Source organism: Loxodonta africana, chromosome 3, assembly GCF_030014295.1.
Source record: "Loxodonta africana isolate mLoxAfr1 chromosome 3, mLoxAfr1.hap2, whole genome shotgun sequence".
NCBI lineage: Eukaryota > Metazoa > Chordata > Mammalia > Proboscidea > Elephantidae > Loxodonta > Loxodonta africana.
Genome location: NC_087344.1, coordinates 76329977 through 76347046, shown reverse-complemented (window position 1 = coordinate 76347046; position 17070 = coordinate 76329977). Strand labels below are relative to the sequence as shown.

The 17070-nt window shown below is 47.7% G+C and overlaps 1 protein-coding gene across 1 annotated transcript; it reads left to right on the top strand.

Moving 5' to 3' along the window:
* The first annotated feature begins 2737 nt into the window (after positions 1-2737).
* Positions 2738-16235, top strand: MYCL (MYCL proto-oncogene, bHLH transcription factor). The gene is made up of 3 exons (XM_003415524.4): positions 2738-2914; positions 3273-3777; positions 6688-16235. The coding sequence occupies exons 1-3, from the start codon at positions 2834-2836 to the stop codon at positions 7281-7283; spliced, it is 1182 nt and encodes a 393-aa protein (XP_003415572.1). The 5' UTR covers positions 2738-2833; the 3' UTR covers positions 7284-16235.
* The last annotated feature ends 835 nt before the right edge of the window (positions 16236-17070 follow it).

Below are 17070 nucleotides of genomic sequence, written 5' to 3'. Positions count from 1 at the left end.
TATTATTTGGATTTAAAAATATGTTTTAAGAAGAATGAAGGAAGTTAAAAGCATAGAAAAATTGAGTGTCCCTTGGGTAGCATTTGCTACCTTGGTGAATTCATCACCATCCTGGATCCAGACATCAGCTCAGAAACCAGAGTTGTTGGTCCTAAAAGCAGCAACATCTCTATGGAACAGACACACATTAACCAGGCTCGGGAGACTGAAATTTCAAATCAGATGCCAATTCTTTAATTTATAAGGGGAAGCAGGGCTCTGAAGCAGACAGGATTTTGCCATTCGTTGATGACTGCATTCTCTCCCTGTGGGCAGACCACCAGGGGAAACTGAATGGTTTTCAGCAGGTTGCTTGGTGATCCAGGGCATGGGCAAAGTCAGGAGGGGGGTAAATTGAGTGGTTCCAATGCCAGTGAATGATGCCTCCATCTCTCCTGTTCCCAGATCAGCAACCTTGTCCCCAGACAGTGCCATGATGGACACTGCTGGTGATTGCTTTGGCAACTCTCCTTGGTCTCTGCTTCCTTTGCTGCGCAGACCCCTCCTGACTGGCACCTTATTTCTTTAGCTGCATTAATACCTTTATCAAATTATAGTCTAAACTGGGCCTGAGAGTTATTCTCTCTCCATTAGGTAGGATGGCTCATCTCCACTTTAAAGCATTAGAGGTTTGTGTTCAGTCAAACAGGTAACACATTTACTAAGGGCCATGATGTGCTGGGCTCTGTTCTAAGCCCTGGGGTTACAGCATTGAACAAGACTGGCACTTATCCCTGCTCTCATGGAGTTTACAATCTAGTGTGAGGAAGACAGATATTAAACAAACAAAATTAAAAGTGTGCAAAATGAAGAGCACCCTGATTCCCAGAAGATAATTTCCTTTTTCCTAGTTTTTGGGTGGGAGCAGGCACCTCCTAGTTGCTCTCAGATATCACCTACAGACAATAAAACCAAAAAAGGGGGGAGTTGCTGAGTGAAGGGTCTAGTCTAGATAGAGAAAGAAGGCCCATTTTCCATGCATAGATTCTCAGCCTTCTGTGGTACCTATATCCAAAATTCTTCTAATAACATGATTTTCTGCTTAAATTTATTTAGGGTTGATTTCTGTAGTTTGTAACCAAGAACCCTGCCAGCAAGCATTTCAGACATCTGTGGACCAGAGAATCAATCACCAAGAGGCAGTTCCAATCCCTTTGCCTCAGGGTTGGGACCAAAACTGGAACTTTTCTGATCTGTGCCCGGAATTTAGCACAGAGCAAGAACCACACGCAAGGCTGTCTCAATAAAATCTGGTTGCCTGAATCACTCAGGAAGTCAGTTAACAAGTATCTGCCAGAAACCGTCCTAGGTGCTGCGAATACGAAACAAGTAAGAACTAGTTCCTGCCTTTAAGGGTGTTCCACATGTGCCTCAGACCCAACATGTCCAAAACTGAGGGTATCAACTTCCCTGCCTTCTCTCCCAACCCGTATATCAACTCATACCTTAAGCCCATACTCCAACCACATTGAACTGCTTGCACTTCTCACTTCCCTCTGCTGGGTTTGGTATTCTTAGACCACACGTGTGGGAAGGAAAGAGAGACAGCAAGAAATCAGACTAGAATGCCAGGTGGAACCTTCTAGATGTATTGGCTCCTGTCCCAAATTACTTCCCTTGGGCCTATAACTCAGACTGGTGCTGTAGCTTAGTAGCTTTTCGTCTTTCACCAAAGGTATTTTGCATAGAAGATGACACAAAGGGCTTATGTGTTCATCATTTTGACCTGAAATGCAGGACCAGCAATGTTCCCATTTTACAGATGAGCAAACAGAGCTTCAAATGACTTAGTTCCATAGTCAGCATATGGCAAAGCAAGGGCTAGAATGAAGTTTCCAGACTCCAAATGATCATTGTCTTTCCTCTACTGGGACAGCAGCTATAGAGTGTTTTGTGTAGGCGTGGGAAGAAGGAAGGTTTCAGTCCTAGCCTGGGCCCCGAGGGGTTGGGGAGGAGTTCTCCCTCTCTGTTGGCCCCACCACCTTATCCTGTTCTGCTTGTCTCTCCTCCAGGGCCGATACCCTTTGCTGGATGCTCTATTTAAATCCTCACAACAACCCTGTGAGGTAGGTATTAGAACTCCTTCATTTTATATATGAAGCTGAGGCTCAGAAAGATGAAATTTTAGGATCCAAAGCCCGGAGTCTTCGCCACTTCGCTCCTCTGCGGTCCAGCCTTTGGCTACAGCGCTAAGAGACGGGTGATGAAGCGGATGCAGGCAGCCAGCCCGAGCTCACGGCTGAGGGCCGCCAGGTGGCGCTGGTGGAGGCGCAACTGTCCCCCGCGGGCCGGACGCACCTGAACCGAGCGGGGCGCGCCGGAGGAAGCAGGCTCGCGGGGCGGGATGAGGAGCCGCTTTATTCCTCAGCCCACAATAGGCACGGAGTTTTAGTTCAGCCGGCTGGGGACCGCTGTGGTTTCGTTAGAGAGTCCACCAGGCGACCGCCGGGCTGCATCAGCTAGCCGCCTGCTTTGCACTTGCTAGCGCGCAATTAATTTTGGGAAGCAGAGCCCGAGAGAGCGGCCAGGAGGGGTGAGGCCGCGACTCTGCAGCCCCAACCTGTCGCTGCAGGGAGGGGCGGGACAGGGGGCGGGCCCTGTCCGGCAGGGCCCGCCCCCCTGTCCTCGAGCCCCGGGCGCGCGACCAGATATAAGGCAGCCGGGAAACAATGCTCCTGCAGCTCGCGCTCCCGCGCCGATCCCGGGAGCGTTCGGGCCGCCGTGCGCGAGCGAGGGGGAGTGCGCGCGGGGGGGAGCGCGCTCTTGAGTGTGGGGCGCGCGCTCGGTGGCGCGCATGGTCGTGTTTGCGGACTGCCGGGCTGACCCGAGCCGGCGGGGAGCCGGTCTGCTCCTAGTGGCTGGCCGCCGGAGCGAGGTGAGGCGGCGGGCGGCCCGGGGACCGATCTGGGCGGGGGTGGGGGGGCAGGCTGCCTTCTGGACACAGTGCGCCCCCGCTTGGCCCAGCCCGACCCTGGGAGCTGCGCTCCGGGCGGCGCTGGCAAAGTTTGCTTTGAACTCATTCCCGGCAGCCTGGTCTAAGCGCACTGAGTGGCTTCCCTGGGCGCGCTGACCCAGGGTCTGGCTTCCCAGGACTCCGAGGCAGGGCGCGGGCTGCAAGCCGGTGGGGCTGGGGAAGGACCGGAGCCCGGCGGCCGGCTGTGCTGAGGAACCCAGGGACGCCTCCCTCCCCCGGCCTGCACCCGGGTCAGCACGTCCCCTCTTCTCTCTCGCAGAGAGCGGACATGGACTTCGACTCGTTCCAGCACTATTTCTACGACTATGACTGCGGGGAGGATTTCTACCGCTCCACGGCGCCCAGCGAGGACATCTGGAAGAAATTCGAGCTGGTGCCGTCGCCCCCCACGTCGCCGCCCTGGGGCTTGGGTCCCGGCGCCGGGGACCCGACCCCTGGGATTGGTCTCCTGGATCCGTGGCCCGGAGGGGGAGCTGGGGATGAGGCGGAATACCGGGGCCAGTCAAAAGGTTGGGGCAGGAACTACGCCTCCATCATCCGCCGTGACTGCATGTGGAGCGGCTTCTCGGCCCGGGAACGCCTAGAGAGAGCCGTGAGCGACCGGCTAGCCATCGGCGCGCCCCGCGGGAACACGCCTAAGGCGCCCACCGCCCCGGACTGCGCTCCCAGCCTCGAAGCCGGCAACCCGGCGCCCGCCGCCCAGTGTCCACTGGGCGAGCCCAAGACCCAGGCCTGCTCGGGGTCCGAGAGCCCTAGCGACTCCGGTAAGGATCGCCCCGGGCCACCTAAGAGGGGGCACCCTATGGGTGGCCAAAGTTCTACCGCTGACTGAGGTCAGGCGCTAGGTTTTGGCAAGCCCTTTACCCACCTCCCCTATTCCCTAGCTGAAGCTGCAAGTGTAGCCCCCAGCAGTGTCTGTCTGACACGTGGGTGTGTTAGTAAACAGTTTGGAGAAGTGGTGTGGGAGTCAGCATCCTTTTGATGATGATTGGAGCCCCAGGGGACAAGACAGAGAGTGTTGGCCCTTGCAGAGGACTATACTGGTGTTGGACTGTGGGGGATTTCTGTCCTTGGGAGGCTGGAAGGGGTCCCTTAAGGATCACTTCAGGCTTGAAGCATTTTTGTCACTTCCTCTTTTCTCTGGGAAACTCACACCCTCCCTAGGGAGGGAGGAAGCTGAGAAACCTTTTGTGCAAAACTGCCTTCATCCTTTTAAAAAAAAAAAAAAAAGAAAAGAAAACTAGGTCTCCAGCCCACTTTATTTAAAAATGCCAATAATGCCCTTCCATGGCACCTCCCACCCCTTACCATGGTCCATCCTCACCACCACCCACCAGACAAGCTGGGGAGGAATGAACACTCCTCATCGACAGATAGAAAAACTGAGGCTTAGAGATAGAGGAGTCCCTAGAAGTGAGCCCCAGCTTCCTGCCGTCTAGATAGCCTTCTTTCCCCAACCCTCCGTCTCAACCAGGCACGTTGATTTTTAGTCTTCGTTGTCACTTACCTGAGAAGGTTGTACCTTGCCTTTTTGCCTTAGCCTGAGGTGGAAAGGTGTCCCAGCTCCCTCCCCATTCATCTGAGGGCTTCAGTTGCTCCCTGGCCTTCAAGCAATGTTCACGGGCCCCTACTTTGTGCCAGTCTCTGAGCTAGGTGCTGAGGCCACAGACGTGGCGCTCCAGTCCTTTGGTGGAAGTGCAAGCCTCACTGAGGGCAGGCTCTGCAGCATCCTGTGCACCAGATGACATTGTTCTTAGCCCAGCCCCTCAGACTCATGGGAAATACTGGAGAGGATACTTTGGTAGGGTGCAGACCAAGGCTGGCTCAGGTAAATCAGGACCGAAGAAACTCACTGTAGCTTTTAAGAATAATTTTTAAAATGACCATTTGAGAGGAAACTGAGGAATGGGGTATGGGAGTTGTCACACACTTGAGGGGAATAAAAAGGACAACCAGAAAAATTAAAATTCACTTTTTTTTTCAGTCCTCTGCTTGCTTTCTATACCAAAAACTTGTGTTTGTTTAATGGCTTGAATAAGAATCCTTGATATCAAGAATCCAATAAAGATGTATCCTGCCAAGCCTGGTGGAGTGGTAGTGTGGAAACGGCATTCTTTGAGGACTTTGGAGATCTCAGTTTGGGATCCAGAACATCACTAAAGTGATGTGTGGACTTGGTTCTGGGCTTCAGTTTCTCTCTTTGTGTATTAAAGGCCTGTCCTGATGAAGTTCTTGTCTGCATAAAGAAGAGTTAGATACTTGCTACTCTGAAAAAGAGAATGGTGTGTTAAATTATTTCTTTCTCAGTCATGGGGTTTAACACTGAAATATTAAAGATATGGGATCAGGGGAAGCCTCCTGAATCATTTTCTGACCTGCCCTTTAACCTGAACCTGGTTGAGGCTCCTGGTTCACTCACAGGCCACATGGCCCAGAACAAAATGCAACAGATTGCAAACAATGAGGGGGGTGGGCAGAGTGACTGACGGCAGAGCTCAGCCAATAGGGACTAGGGGCTGGTTAAAACAGCATTCCAAACACAGCTTAGCCAGCCAATCACAGGCTTTGGGGCCAGGAGGGATGAATGGTCAGGTTTTATTAATGGAGAAATAATGTGATTGTCCACACAATGGAAGCCTTCCTGACAAAGGGGCTCTAGCATCCTGAGATGCAAAGTAGGCCGAGAACCGAGCTCTTCTGTTGTCAGGCTGAAATGCATTAAGGAGGCCTCCTCTGTGGGGCCTGCAAAATGTGTGGAACACGGAGTGTTTTCTCCCAATTGCCCCTCTGTTGGCTGGGGGTAACCTCAAAGACTCGGGCCAGGAAATGGTGGGGCCGGTTCAGGTGTCTATCCAGGTTCCTGGTGGTTTGGTCCTTGTAGCAGGACATCATCCTGCTGCTCAGTTTCTGCTGTGGTAGCTTTGTGACGTTCCTACAGCTTTCACCGACCTGTGATTACAAATCCAACCCTCTCCTGGTCCAGGGAAGGGGGCGGGGCCGTCGACCTATAAATGATGGATGACTTTAGAAACCCGTTGAACCCAGGAGCAAAATGCTCCTTAGGGAAACCCTATCCCTCCCCTCTGTGGGTGAGGAAGGCTGGGTTGTGGCCCTCCCTTCTCTGAATCTTCAGCTGAAAGGGCTTGCAGAGTAGAGAGGTGGGGGAATAATAGGATTTATAACTTGTGAAAAGTAACAATTCCCCAAGTGCAGGCTGTGCTGGGCAGGAACAAAGGGCGGCTCTGCCCACAGACCCCTCATTTACAATTCTGATGGGGCATGAAAGAGCCCGACTGAGGAAGATCTTTATAACTAAACTTTGTCCCAGGCCGGTAGCTCTTTCTCTCCATCCCCTCAGTGGGGGAGGGTAGAGCCTGTGCAGACTGGGGGCTGTTGGCTTGGGTTTGTCTTTTGTTCTTATCTAAGCCTTGCTGTGCAAAAGGAAATTGGAGAATATTTTCCTTCTTGCTTATTTCCCTTCCTTTGCTTTACACTGCCCTTACCCAATTACGAATGGTTCAGCCGGCCTTCTCCTCACTTCAATTTATTTATATCTAAATTGGGAAAAAGTCACCTCCCTTCCCCAGCTCCAGCATAGAGAGCTCAAGCTGTAGCGTCTGTGTATGTGTTTCTCACGGGGTGTGTTCCTTCTCTTGCTCTCTCTTCTTGGACAGAGGGGGAAGAAATCGATGTTGTGACAGTGGAAAAGAGACAGTCCCTGGGTGTACGGCAGCCGGTCACCATCACGGTGCGCGCAGACCCTTTGGATCCCTGCATGAAACACTTCCACATCTCCATCCATCAGCAGCAACACAACTATGCTGCCCGTTTTCCTCCAGAAAGCTGCTCCCAGGAAGGGGCTCCAGAGAGGGAACCTCAAGAAGGAACTCTGGAGAGACGTGCTCCAGAGGAAAAGGAAGATGAGGAAGAAGAGATTGTGAGCCCTCCACCCGTGGAAAGCGAGGCTCCCCAGTCCTGCCACCCCCGACCTGTCAGTTTTGATACCGAGGATGTGACCAAGAGGAAGAACCACAACTTCCTGGAGCGCAAAAGGCGAAATGACCTCCGGTCTCGGTTCTTGGCCCTGAGGGACCAGGTACCCACCCTCGCCAGCTGCTCCAAGGCCCCCAAAGTAGTGATCCTAAGCAAGGCCTTGGAATACTTGCAAACTCTGGTGGGTGCAGAGAAGAGGATGGCCACGGAGAAGAGGCAGCTCCGATGCCAGCAACAGCAACTGCAGAAAAGAATCGCGTACCTCAGTGGCTACTAACTGACCAAAAAGCCTGACTTCTCTGTCTTACAAAAACACAGATTTATTTTGTATCCTTCCCCCTCCCCCTTAGTAATTTGCACATTTTGTTTACGGCGGGACAGTCTGGACAATAGATCTCAGAATGCATTGTAGCCAGTGCACACAATAAGGGCTTGCATTCTTGGAAACCTTGAAACCCGGCTCTCTCTCTTCCCTGACTGGTTGGAATGCTGTGTCTTCTCTGGCCCTTTGGCTTCTCAGGCAGGCAGCTGACTGTGGAGCCTTGGGGTCTGCCTAGCTCACTAGCTCAGAAGAAAAGCCTGACAGATGCTATGCAACAGGTGGTGGACGTTGTCGAGGGGCTCCAGCCTGCATGAAATCTCACACTCCGGATGAGCTTTAGGCTGGGAAAAGATGCTCCCAGTGGGGTCTCTGGGGTGATGCTAGGACAGCTGGGCCTAGATATTCTTCCTGAGGCTCCTTTTTCCAGGAGACACATGAGCTGTCTTAGATGGAGACAAGCTTGCAGACTTGATCAACACGGACCATTACCTCACTGTCAGACACTTTATAGTAGCTGAGAAGTTGGTAAACCTTTGAGATATATTGGTGTATATATAAACCTTTTACCTAAACTCTCAATGCTGTGACCTTGAGAACTTTTAAAGAGCTTGCCTTCTAGATTCTTTGTCTCAGAGCTCTCTGGGCCCTTTCCTCTGAGGGAAGGACCATTCATTCTGTCCTCACAAGGGACTTTTTTTCTATTTCATTCTACCTTTGTTATGCAATGGAATCTACTGCACTTCTTTCCCACAGGTCAGAAATATTTCCCCAAGACACAGAGAAATTGGTCCTAGCCTGGGTTATTTTCTGAGGGGCCCTTGAGGCTCATGTTGGAATCTTTTCTCCAGGCAGGCGTAAGGCACCTGAGAAGGGAGAACTGTACCACTTCCTCTTTCCCACCTCCCTCTCATTTCAACTCCTGATTGTTAAGTTTGAAGTTCTATGGAACCATGCAAAGCTATCCTCATGCAACCAACTCCAAGGAAAACAGACTGGCTCTGTGGTCACCCTTAGGCCCCCACCAGCCTGCCGTGAGTCAGATTCTTTTCCAGAACCTGGGCCTTACCGAAGTTCTGGGGAGAGCCACTGAGACTCATCTGGTGGAGCCAGTGCTCCAGAAGGTGGACCTGCTTCCTGGTGGGTTTTAAAGGAGCCTCCAGTAGCTCTGTTTAGCCAACCATGATGTATTTTGTCCCAGCTGGACTCTGTAGCTCCAAGTGGAGTCTGGGTGCAGCCTCCAGCGTAGCAAAAGCACCCAACTCAACAGGTGTCATACAGGCAACCTCAGGAGCCCCTAGGTCTGGTTTGAAAGAAGGACCAGCCCCTCTAGAACTCTGCCCAGTGCAACAGGTGCCTACTGGCAGTGGGATTGAAAGTGGGGGTGGAGGTGGGGTGGGGTGTGGTTGGCAGAGCTCTATCTGTGGCTCTGGAAAACCAGCTGCTGCTCCCAAACCTATTGTCCATGATCTGTTTCTGAGATTGCTTCCTGATCTCAAAGAACCCCAGTGGAAGTTTGCAAATAGTTTCTGTACATTCTGGAGCATGGTTTTCCGGAACCAACTGACCCTTGGAACTGTCTTTGGAGGATAGGTGGGATGTAGGTTACTGATGTCTCACCTGAAAAGCTTGCGTTTTATAAGCTGCTGTTGGGTATTATGCTGGGGGCAGTCTTTTTTTTTTTTTTTTTCTTTTATATACTGTATTTTTGTATGACTTTTGCAAAGTGGTGTTAATTGTTTTTGTACAAGAAAAAAACTCTTGGGCAATTCTCCTGTTGCAAGGGTATGATTTATTTTGAAAGACAAGTTTACCTGAAATTTTGTATTTTCTTGTGGTTATCGATGGCCTGATTTTAAATGTTGCCTTCTGGGACACCTTCTTCTAATAAAAGATTTCTCAAACATGTCAGAGTTGGGGCAGCTTATACCATCTGAGTTCCTTAAACCAAGGAGAACTCTTTCAGCGTAGCCACAAGTGATCTACAGGGCTACATTTCCTTAACTATGTTGCTAACCTGGTCATTCCACTCTGGGTTCCTGAAATGCCATTTCAGACATGTCTAAACAATGTAGGCTCAGTACTTGGTGAATGTGAAATTCTCTTGTGAATTGCAGAGTGCTGAATTTGTGCTTTAAAAAACCAAAACCAAACCCACTGCCATTCATAGTGACCCCGTAGGACAGAGTACAGCTGCCCCATAGAGTTTCCAAGGAGCATCTAGTGGATTCAAACTGCCAACCTTTTGGTTAGCAGCCGAACTCTTAACCACTACGTCCCCAGCTCCACCACTTACCTGTTCTGTGGCTTTTTAGCTTTACCTTTCTGAGCCCTATATCCTTACCTACAAATGGGAGTAACTGCTACTTCACAGAGTTTTTGCAGGTATTAAATGAAGTAATAGACTTTAAACTGCTTTATAAACTATAAAGCCTTATATTCTTTTTTTTTTTCATTTTTTAAATTGTGCTTTAAGTGAAAGTTTACAGTTCAAGTTAGTTTCTCATACAAAAATTTATACACACATTGTCATGTGACCCTAGTTGTTCTTCCTATAATGTGACAGCACACTCCTCCTCTCCACCCTGGATTTCCTGTGTCCATTCAACCAGCTCCTGTCCCTTTCTGCGTTTTCATCTCGCCTCTGGACAGGAGCTGCCCATTTAGTCTCATGTATCCATCTGAGCTAAGAAGCACACTCTTCACATGTACCATTTAATGTCTTATACTCCAATCTAATCCTTGTCTGAAGAGTTGGCTTTGGAAATGGCTTTAATTTTGGGCTAACAAAGAGTCTGGGGGTCATGCCTTCTGGGGTCCCTACAGTCTCAGTCAGACCATTACGTCTGGTCTTTTTACTAGAATTTGAGTTCTGCACCCCACTTTTCTCCTGCTCTGTCAGGGACTCTCTGTTGTATTCCCTGTCAGGGTGGTCACTGGTGGTAACTGGGCACCATCTAGTTTTTCTGGTCTCAGGTTGATAGAGTCCCTGGTTTATGTGGCCCTTTGTTTCTCCTGGGCTTGTATTTTCCTTGTGTGTTTGGTGTTCTAAGCCTTATATTCTTTAGGGTGGCATTGTCCTTATCTTGGTGATATTTTAAAAGTCACCCTGATGTAATGTGATTTTTCTAACAGAAAGGGAGTTTATTTTCTTTCTCCCAGCAGTAATGAAAGAAAATTAAGGCTCTGTTTCCCTCCCATGATTCTCATAAACTTGCCATAAATGTAAGAGGGGAGAATTTAATAGTAGTTATTCCTGATGGGGAGCCCCTGGGTGATACAAATGGTTAACACACTGGGCTGCTAACCGAAAGGTTGGATATTTGAGTCAACCCAGAGGTGCCTCAGAAGAATCAGCCATTGACAGCCCAATGGGGCACAGTTCTACTCTGATATCGTGGGGTCTCTGTAAGTTAGAGTCAACTCCACAGCAACTGGTTTGGTTTTTTTAGTTGCTGATGGAGCCCTGCCTACATCTAGGTACTCTGCACCTTTACAAGCATGGGCCAGGGCTACAGATGAGGAAACCGAGGTTCTGAGAGTGAAACAAGACTGCCCAGGGTCCCACAGCTAGTAAGTAAATGAGTTGGGATTTGAAACCAGCTCTGCCTATCTCTAGAGCCAAAGTCTTAACCACTGCATTGTAATGATCAGCGTGTTTTGTTAGCATGGGGTGTGTGAAGGAGGTTAACAGGGGATTCCATCACTTAATTGCTAATTTGAATTCTCTCTCCTTGGGGCCACTGAGCCTGGCATTTGTTGGGATGAATTACAGTGTATGTTCCAAGACCAACCTCTCTGCAGCATTTGTGGGCAGAATGGGATAACCTTGCCCCACAGAGGCCTTTTCTGAGACTGTGGAAAGAAAACAGTTGCTGTTTAGAAAGGTCATGAGCATTGAGTCCGGAGAAGGCCGCTTTGCCTCTGCTAATCCCACCTTACATCTAGGACCTGGGGTCGGTGTTGCCTGCCTGCACTCCGATGAAGCCTGCGTAGGGTCAACAAGCTATTCTTAATTTCTTATATTTACAAATGGCCCTCTTAATGACTTTCACCATAGCCTGGGAAGTAAGCAATATCAGCCATATGGTACCGGAGCCAAGAAAGGTCATTTCTCGCTCAAGGTCACACAGCAAGATCAGGATTCCAAGTCCAGTCTCCCATCAGGTGAACTTTCCACTCAGTCTCCACTGCCCTCCGTCACCAAACCCGCTTCACAGGTAGCTGGTTGATAAAACAGACTTGGGTTACGGGAACTCTTAAAACACTTTCTCTCTTTTAGTAATAGTCACCCTGTTTCCCATGTATTCATCCCCCTTTCTTGAGGCCATTTGTCAAGAGGCAAAGGTATAGAACTTCTCTTAACTTACTGGACACTCAGGTAGGTGCTCCTGGGTACAGGCACTAACGCTAGCTATTTTACATAACTTAATTTCTCACGATAACTTTGAGAGCAGAGTGGTATCAGCCCCATTTCACAGATGAGCACACTGAAGCTCAGGGACATTTAAATCATTTGTCTAAGCCCACACAGCTAGTTACCAGCTGCCTGACTCCAAGCTTCAGCTCCTTTGAGTCCCTGTTTGCTGAAAAAGGAGTGGGAGAAAAGCTATCTCCTGGGGGAGAGGGGGGTGTTTCTGGAATGTGAGGTATTTTAAGCTCCTTTCTACCTCATTTCTACAGACTCCTACCTCTATCTTTGTCTGAAAATAGCAAAGAGTTTATTCCTGAATTTCAGAGAACAATTTCTACAAATTAGGTTTGCCTCTGAATAGTACACCTAAGGGAATACACATCCAAATTAAGAAAGTAAACAACGAGGGGTGGCCGAGAAGGCACACTGATATAAAAAAGAAAGGTCATCTCCCCATTAGATAATTACAAGCTAAAGTGGGTACTTAACTCCTGTTCCTACTTTAGGGGACGGAGACAGGTTGAATGATTTATGATGTCTGAATTTGTCTGAAGTACCCCAGGGTAAAGATACTGCAGAATATCCACTTTAGATGGGTGAAAGGGGAGTATCTTTGCTGACCTGGAAGGAGATAGTAGGGAATGAGAGAGGCTCCTTTCCAAGGACGGGAATATCAGTTGGGAAATGACTGATGGCTGGGTACCCTGGGGTAGGGATGTTCCAAATGTCAGCTGAAGTTCCGGTCAGCCTGTTGGTATGTGGGCATTTCTACTTTCAGCCCAGTAGGCAGCTTTTGTTAATGTCTGTTTATTTAGAGCTTCTCCTGCCAAGGGGATCTGTGTTAATTTTACCATTCTCTTGGCGAGGAAATGTAAATATGTTCTTAAAAGTCTCTAATCAGGTGTGTTATTAAATGATTAGGCTCAGTGCCAGAGGTCCAGTAGGTGTCCAGTAAATGTTGGATTGCCTTTAACTTTGAGGGAGTCAGTATGGTTAAGTGGTCAGCCCTACCAAGTAGATCTCAGTTCCAAATCTTGGCTCTGCATTTTTGAGATGCATGACCTTGAGCAAGTTTTTAGCCTCTCCCAGCATCAGTTTCCTCATCATGCAGGTATAAATAATAGCACCTGCAAGAAATAGTAAGTGTTCAGTAAATGGTGGTTGTTAGCTGCCGTCAAGTAGGTCCCAACTCATAGTGACTTCGTGCGGAACAGAACAAAACGCTGCCCAATCCTGGGCCATCCCCGTGATCAGTTGAGGATCAGATCATTGTGATTCATAGAGTTTTTATTAGCTGATTTTTGGAAGTAGATCACCAGGGCCTTCTTCTTAGCCTGTCTTGGTCTTGAAGCTCTGCTGAAACTTGTTCAGCATCATAACAATATGCAAACCTCTACAGACAGATGGGTGGTGACTACACATGAGATGTACTGGATGGGAATTGAACCCAGATCTCCCACATGGGAGGCAAGAATTCCACCATGGAACCACCCCTGCCCCCATTAGTAAATGGTTAGTGTTACATAAACTATGTTAACAAGTCACACCTAAAATGCAGATTAAATAGTCATAGTTGAAAGGAGGAACAGAAGCAATTGGTAAGAGAAGAACTGCTTCCCAGAAGTACTTAAGGTAATCTGGAGTGCACACGTTGATGCATAAAGAGGCAGTAAATCATCAGGGGGAGAGTAGCCAGGGTTTTGGATGATGGAGATAGGTGGAGGAGGAAGAGAGGGCAAAGACTCAACCCTCTAACTGGTCCAGGCATCCCATAGTGCAGGGGTTGCGTGTCTGTAATGCTGGTATACACATGGGCCCTCCATTTGTCCTCACTGGGCACTGTGGTGCCTTCATACTGAACTGGCGTTGGTACCAGGACTGACTCCATTCAGTCACTAAATACTCTAACGCCTATTTTGTTAAGGCAGTGATTCTCAACCTGAGTGTGTCTTAAGAATCTATTCCCTCACCTCTCTCTCTTACCTTGCCCCCAGACCCTGCTGCACTAGGTCTGGGCCAAGAATCTACATTGCTAATAAGCTCTGCAGGGATGCAGAATCCTGAGACCATACTCAGAAAAACACTGGTATAAAGTGTTGGAGCCAGATTCTGCAGAGATACAAAAGTATTCACAGAAGGAACTGTGTAATGGTTAAGAACTCTGACTTGGGGTTACTTCCTATGTGATGTTGGGCAAATCACCCAACCTCTCTGGGTCCTGGAAGTCTTCTTTTGTAAAATGGAGATAATGGTAATACCTAACTCACAGACTGTTGTGAACATTAAATGAGTTATTACATGTAAAGTGTTTAGAGCAGTGTCTGCCATATAGTAACAGCAATATGTTAGCGATGATATATGCCTTCCTTCCAGAGGTTTATGAACATGCAAACATGATCACAAAATATGGCAGTATGTGTCTCAGACAAGGGCTACAAGCCTCAGAAGAGGAAGAGAAAACTGGAGTCATTCAGAGAGTTCTTGTTGGAGGTACTGTGACTTCAACTGGGACTAGAAATATAGGTGATGTTTGACTAAGTGAAGAGGAAGAAGGTGTTCTAGGCTAAGGGAATAGTTTGGGGAAGAGGGATTGGGGAGGCTGCATCAAATCTGGGGAAAGGGAAGGAATCTGGTCTGATTTGCTGGCTGGAGGGGCTCAAGCAAGGTGGATTACGCTAGACTTCTAAGAGAATCTCTTCAGTAGCAAACATTCTCTGTGATTCTTTGAAATAAGGAAGCTGGGGTAAGAAACTATTGTGGTTTTGGACACAAGAAGACTGAGGTGATGGGGTCATAAAAAGAAGCACCCAACAGGAAGTTGGAAATGTGACACTGATGCTTTGGAAAGGGGTTTGAATGGAAGATACAGGTTTGAGACTCCCCAGAATAGAAAGGTGATAAAGGATCAGAATGCCAGGTGACGGGAAATGGAGGGAGAAGAGAAGTAGAAGAGAGGACTTCAAAGAGCCATGGGATTAGATCTGGAAAGGATTTCTGAGGGCCAGCCTCTTTTCCCCTTTTGCATCAGCCCAGTCCCAATTTTGCAGCCTTTGGGGATCCCCTGTAGGTGTGCAGACCCTCTTAGAGGGCTGAGCAGGCTGTAGCAAACCCTACCACTCAATTTCTGGTGTAACACAAACCCTGTAACATGGTGAGCTCTACTCTGTACTTCCCGTCACTTGTTTTGAGCAATTTTCATGCTCCCAAATTTGACTTGGCCAATCACCCATGAGAACAGCAATGTAAACAGCAAGGCATCCAACCAAAGTAAGGTATTATGATTACTAATAGGCACCAAGTTCATCATGAACTATTTCCTACAGAAAAAAACACTTTTTTTAGAATGTGGTGTCTTAGTAATTTGGTGCTGCTATAACAGAAATACCACAAGTGGATGGCTTTAACAAACAGAAATTTATTCTCCCACATTTTAGGAGGCTAGAAGTCTAATTCAGGTGCCAGCTCTAGGGGAAGGCTTTTTCTCTCTATTGCTCTGGGAGAAGGTCCTTGTCATCAATCTTCCCTTGGTCTAGAAGCTTCTGGGTGGAGGAACCCTGGGTCCAAAGGACATGCTCTGCTCCTGGCTCTTCTTCCTTGGTGGTAGGAGGTCCCTCTACCCTCTGCTCCATTCTCTATTTTATACCTCAAAAGAGATTGACTCAAGATACAACCTAATTCTGTAGATTGAGTTCTGCCTCATTAACATAACTGCCTCTAATTCTTCCTCATTAACATCGTAGAGGTTAGGATTTACAACGTATCGTATAATCACATCAGATCACAAAATGGTGGATAACACAATACTGGGAATCTTGGCCTAGTCAAGTTGACATACATTTCTGGTAGGCACGATTCAATCCATAATATGTGTGATAGCTAAATAGTATTGACAGCTGGGCTCAAAAGGCATCTTGGGTTGTACCGAAAAGCTAGTGTTTGTCTTTAACCCAACTCTTTTCCCTTATATTGGAGATAGCTGCTTCAGACCTTCTTTGGCATGTTCTTCCTTCTATCCTGAATCTCACAGCACCCTCTAGAATTCCATCTTAGACATTCGTGTTTCTGTATGTTCTGCTTGAAATGGCCCTTCCACTGTAATGGTTTCACCTTTCACCTTCTTCTACAATTCTTTCTCTAAATAAATTTTTTAAATGAATTATTTTAAACATATAGAGGACAGGAAATAATATAATAAACACTAAAGAGCCATTGCCCAGATTTTTCTCCCTACCTTTCTGCTGCCCTCTCTTTCTCCTTTTCTGCTATATTCCCATCTGCACCCCACCCCATGGACTGCCCTCAATTTCCTAAAGATGGTGAGGTAGGTGCAGCGGGGCCCCGACCTGACTACATAGCTACCCCAAAGGTGCAACACACCCACGCACCCCTCCTCCCCGCCCACACACATTGGAGTGAGAATTAGCTGGCTGATTGCAGACATTCAGAAGGGTAGGCAAGGAATTATGACCCTCCAAGTAATTTGAGTATCCCTATCATCTTTTTTTTTTTTTTTTTATCACCTTACTCTTGCATTTTAGATATGTTCTGCCTACCGACTGAACTTATCCTGGCGTTTTTGCCTTTAAAACTAGATTTCTTCGCCTAAAATAATCTGTAATGAGTGTAATATGTCAGAGATGGACTTCTGCAGGCTCCATGCATACACTCTGCTTAAATGAGAGAGTACCTTTCCTCTTGAGCTTCCTTTTCACAATAGATTAGACTACTTTCCACCTGGCCTCATAGAAGGAAGAGAGAGGGATCAGTGTTAATACCTGGGCATGACTACAGAGCAGCTTTTCTGACTCCTTTTTGCCTTCTTTTGTCTCCTTATTACCTTACAAAGCTTCCTACTAGAGTGTTTTTTTTTTTTTCCAGAAATACTAAATCTTTGTCATAGACTTCAATCTACCAATTTTCCCCTTGAATTTAATGTCTCCAATTAGAATTTTAAGTTATAGATTATCATTCTGGAAATATTTTCAGTATAATTTAGAGTTGAGGATCATTAGGGATACAAGTAAAATAGCTTAAACGTATTTTAAAAAATGTATTTCCAGTTCCTTTTGATAGGACTGGTAGAACAACAAGGAATGGAAATGATACTATGTTTTTCTCACTGCTCCACATTTGTTTTGGACCACAGGCTCCATTTTGATTTAGGAGTCTTTCCTGTTCAGCATTTCAGTGATAATTCTCCCATGGTCTACAGGATCCCTGTTCTCCTTGTTTCTATAGCAACAGTCCTGTGTTGCTTGGCTAGAAGCAATTTTCTACTGCTGTGGTGAAGCCCCATTTTTTCATTCCTTTCTTTCTCGTTGCCTTGGTAAC

Bases quoted from the DNA above. Each gene is read 5' to 3' on its own strand.
- MYCL (XM_003415524.4), top strand. From the start codon at position 2,834: ATGGTCGTGTTTGCGGACTGCCGGGCTGACCCGAGCCGGCGGGGAGCC. The intron at 2,915-3,272 runs GTGAGGCGGCGG...TCTCTCTCGCAG, and splicing joins TGGCTGGCCGCCGGAGCGAG to AGAGCGGACATGGACTTCGA. The intron at 3,778-6,687 runs GTAAGGATCGCC...CTTCTTGGACAG, and splicing joins CGAGAGCCCTAGCGACTCCG to AGGGGGAAGAAATCGATGTT.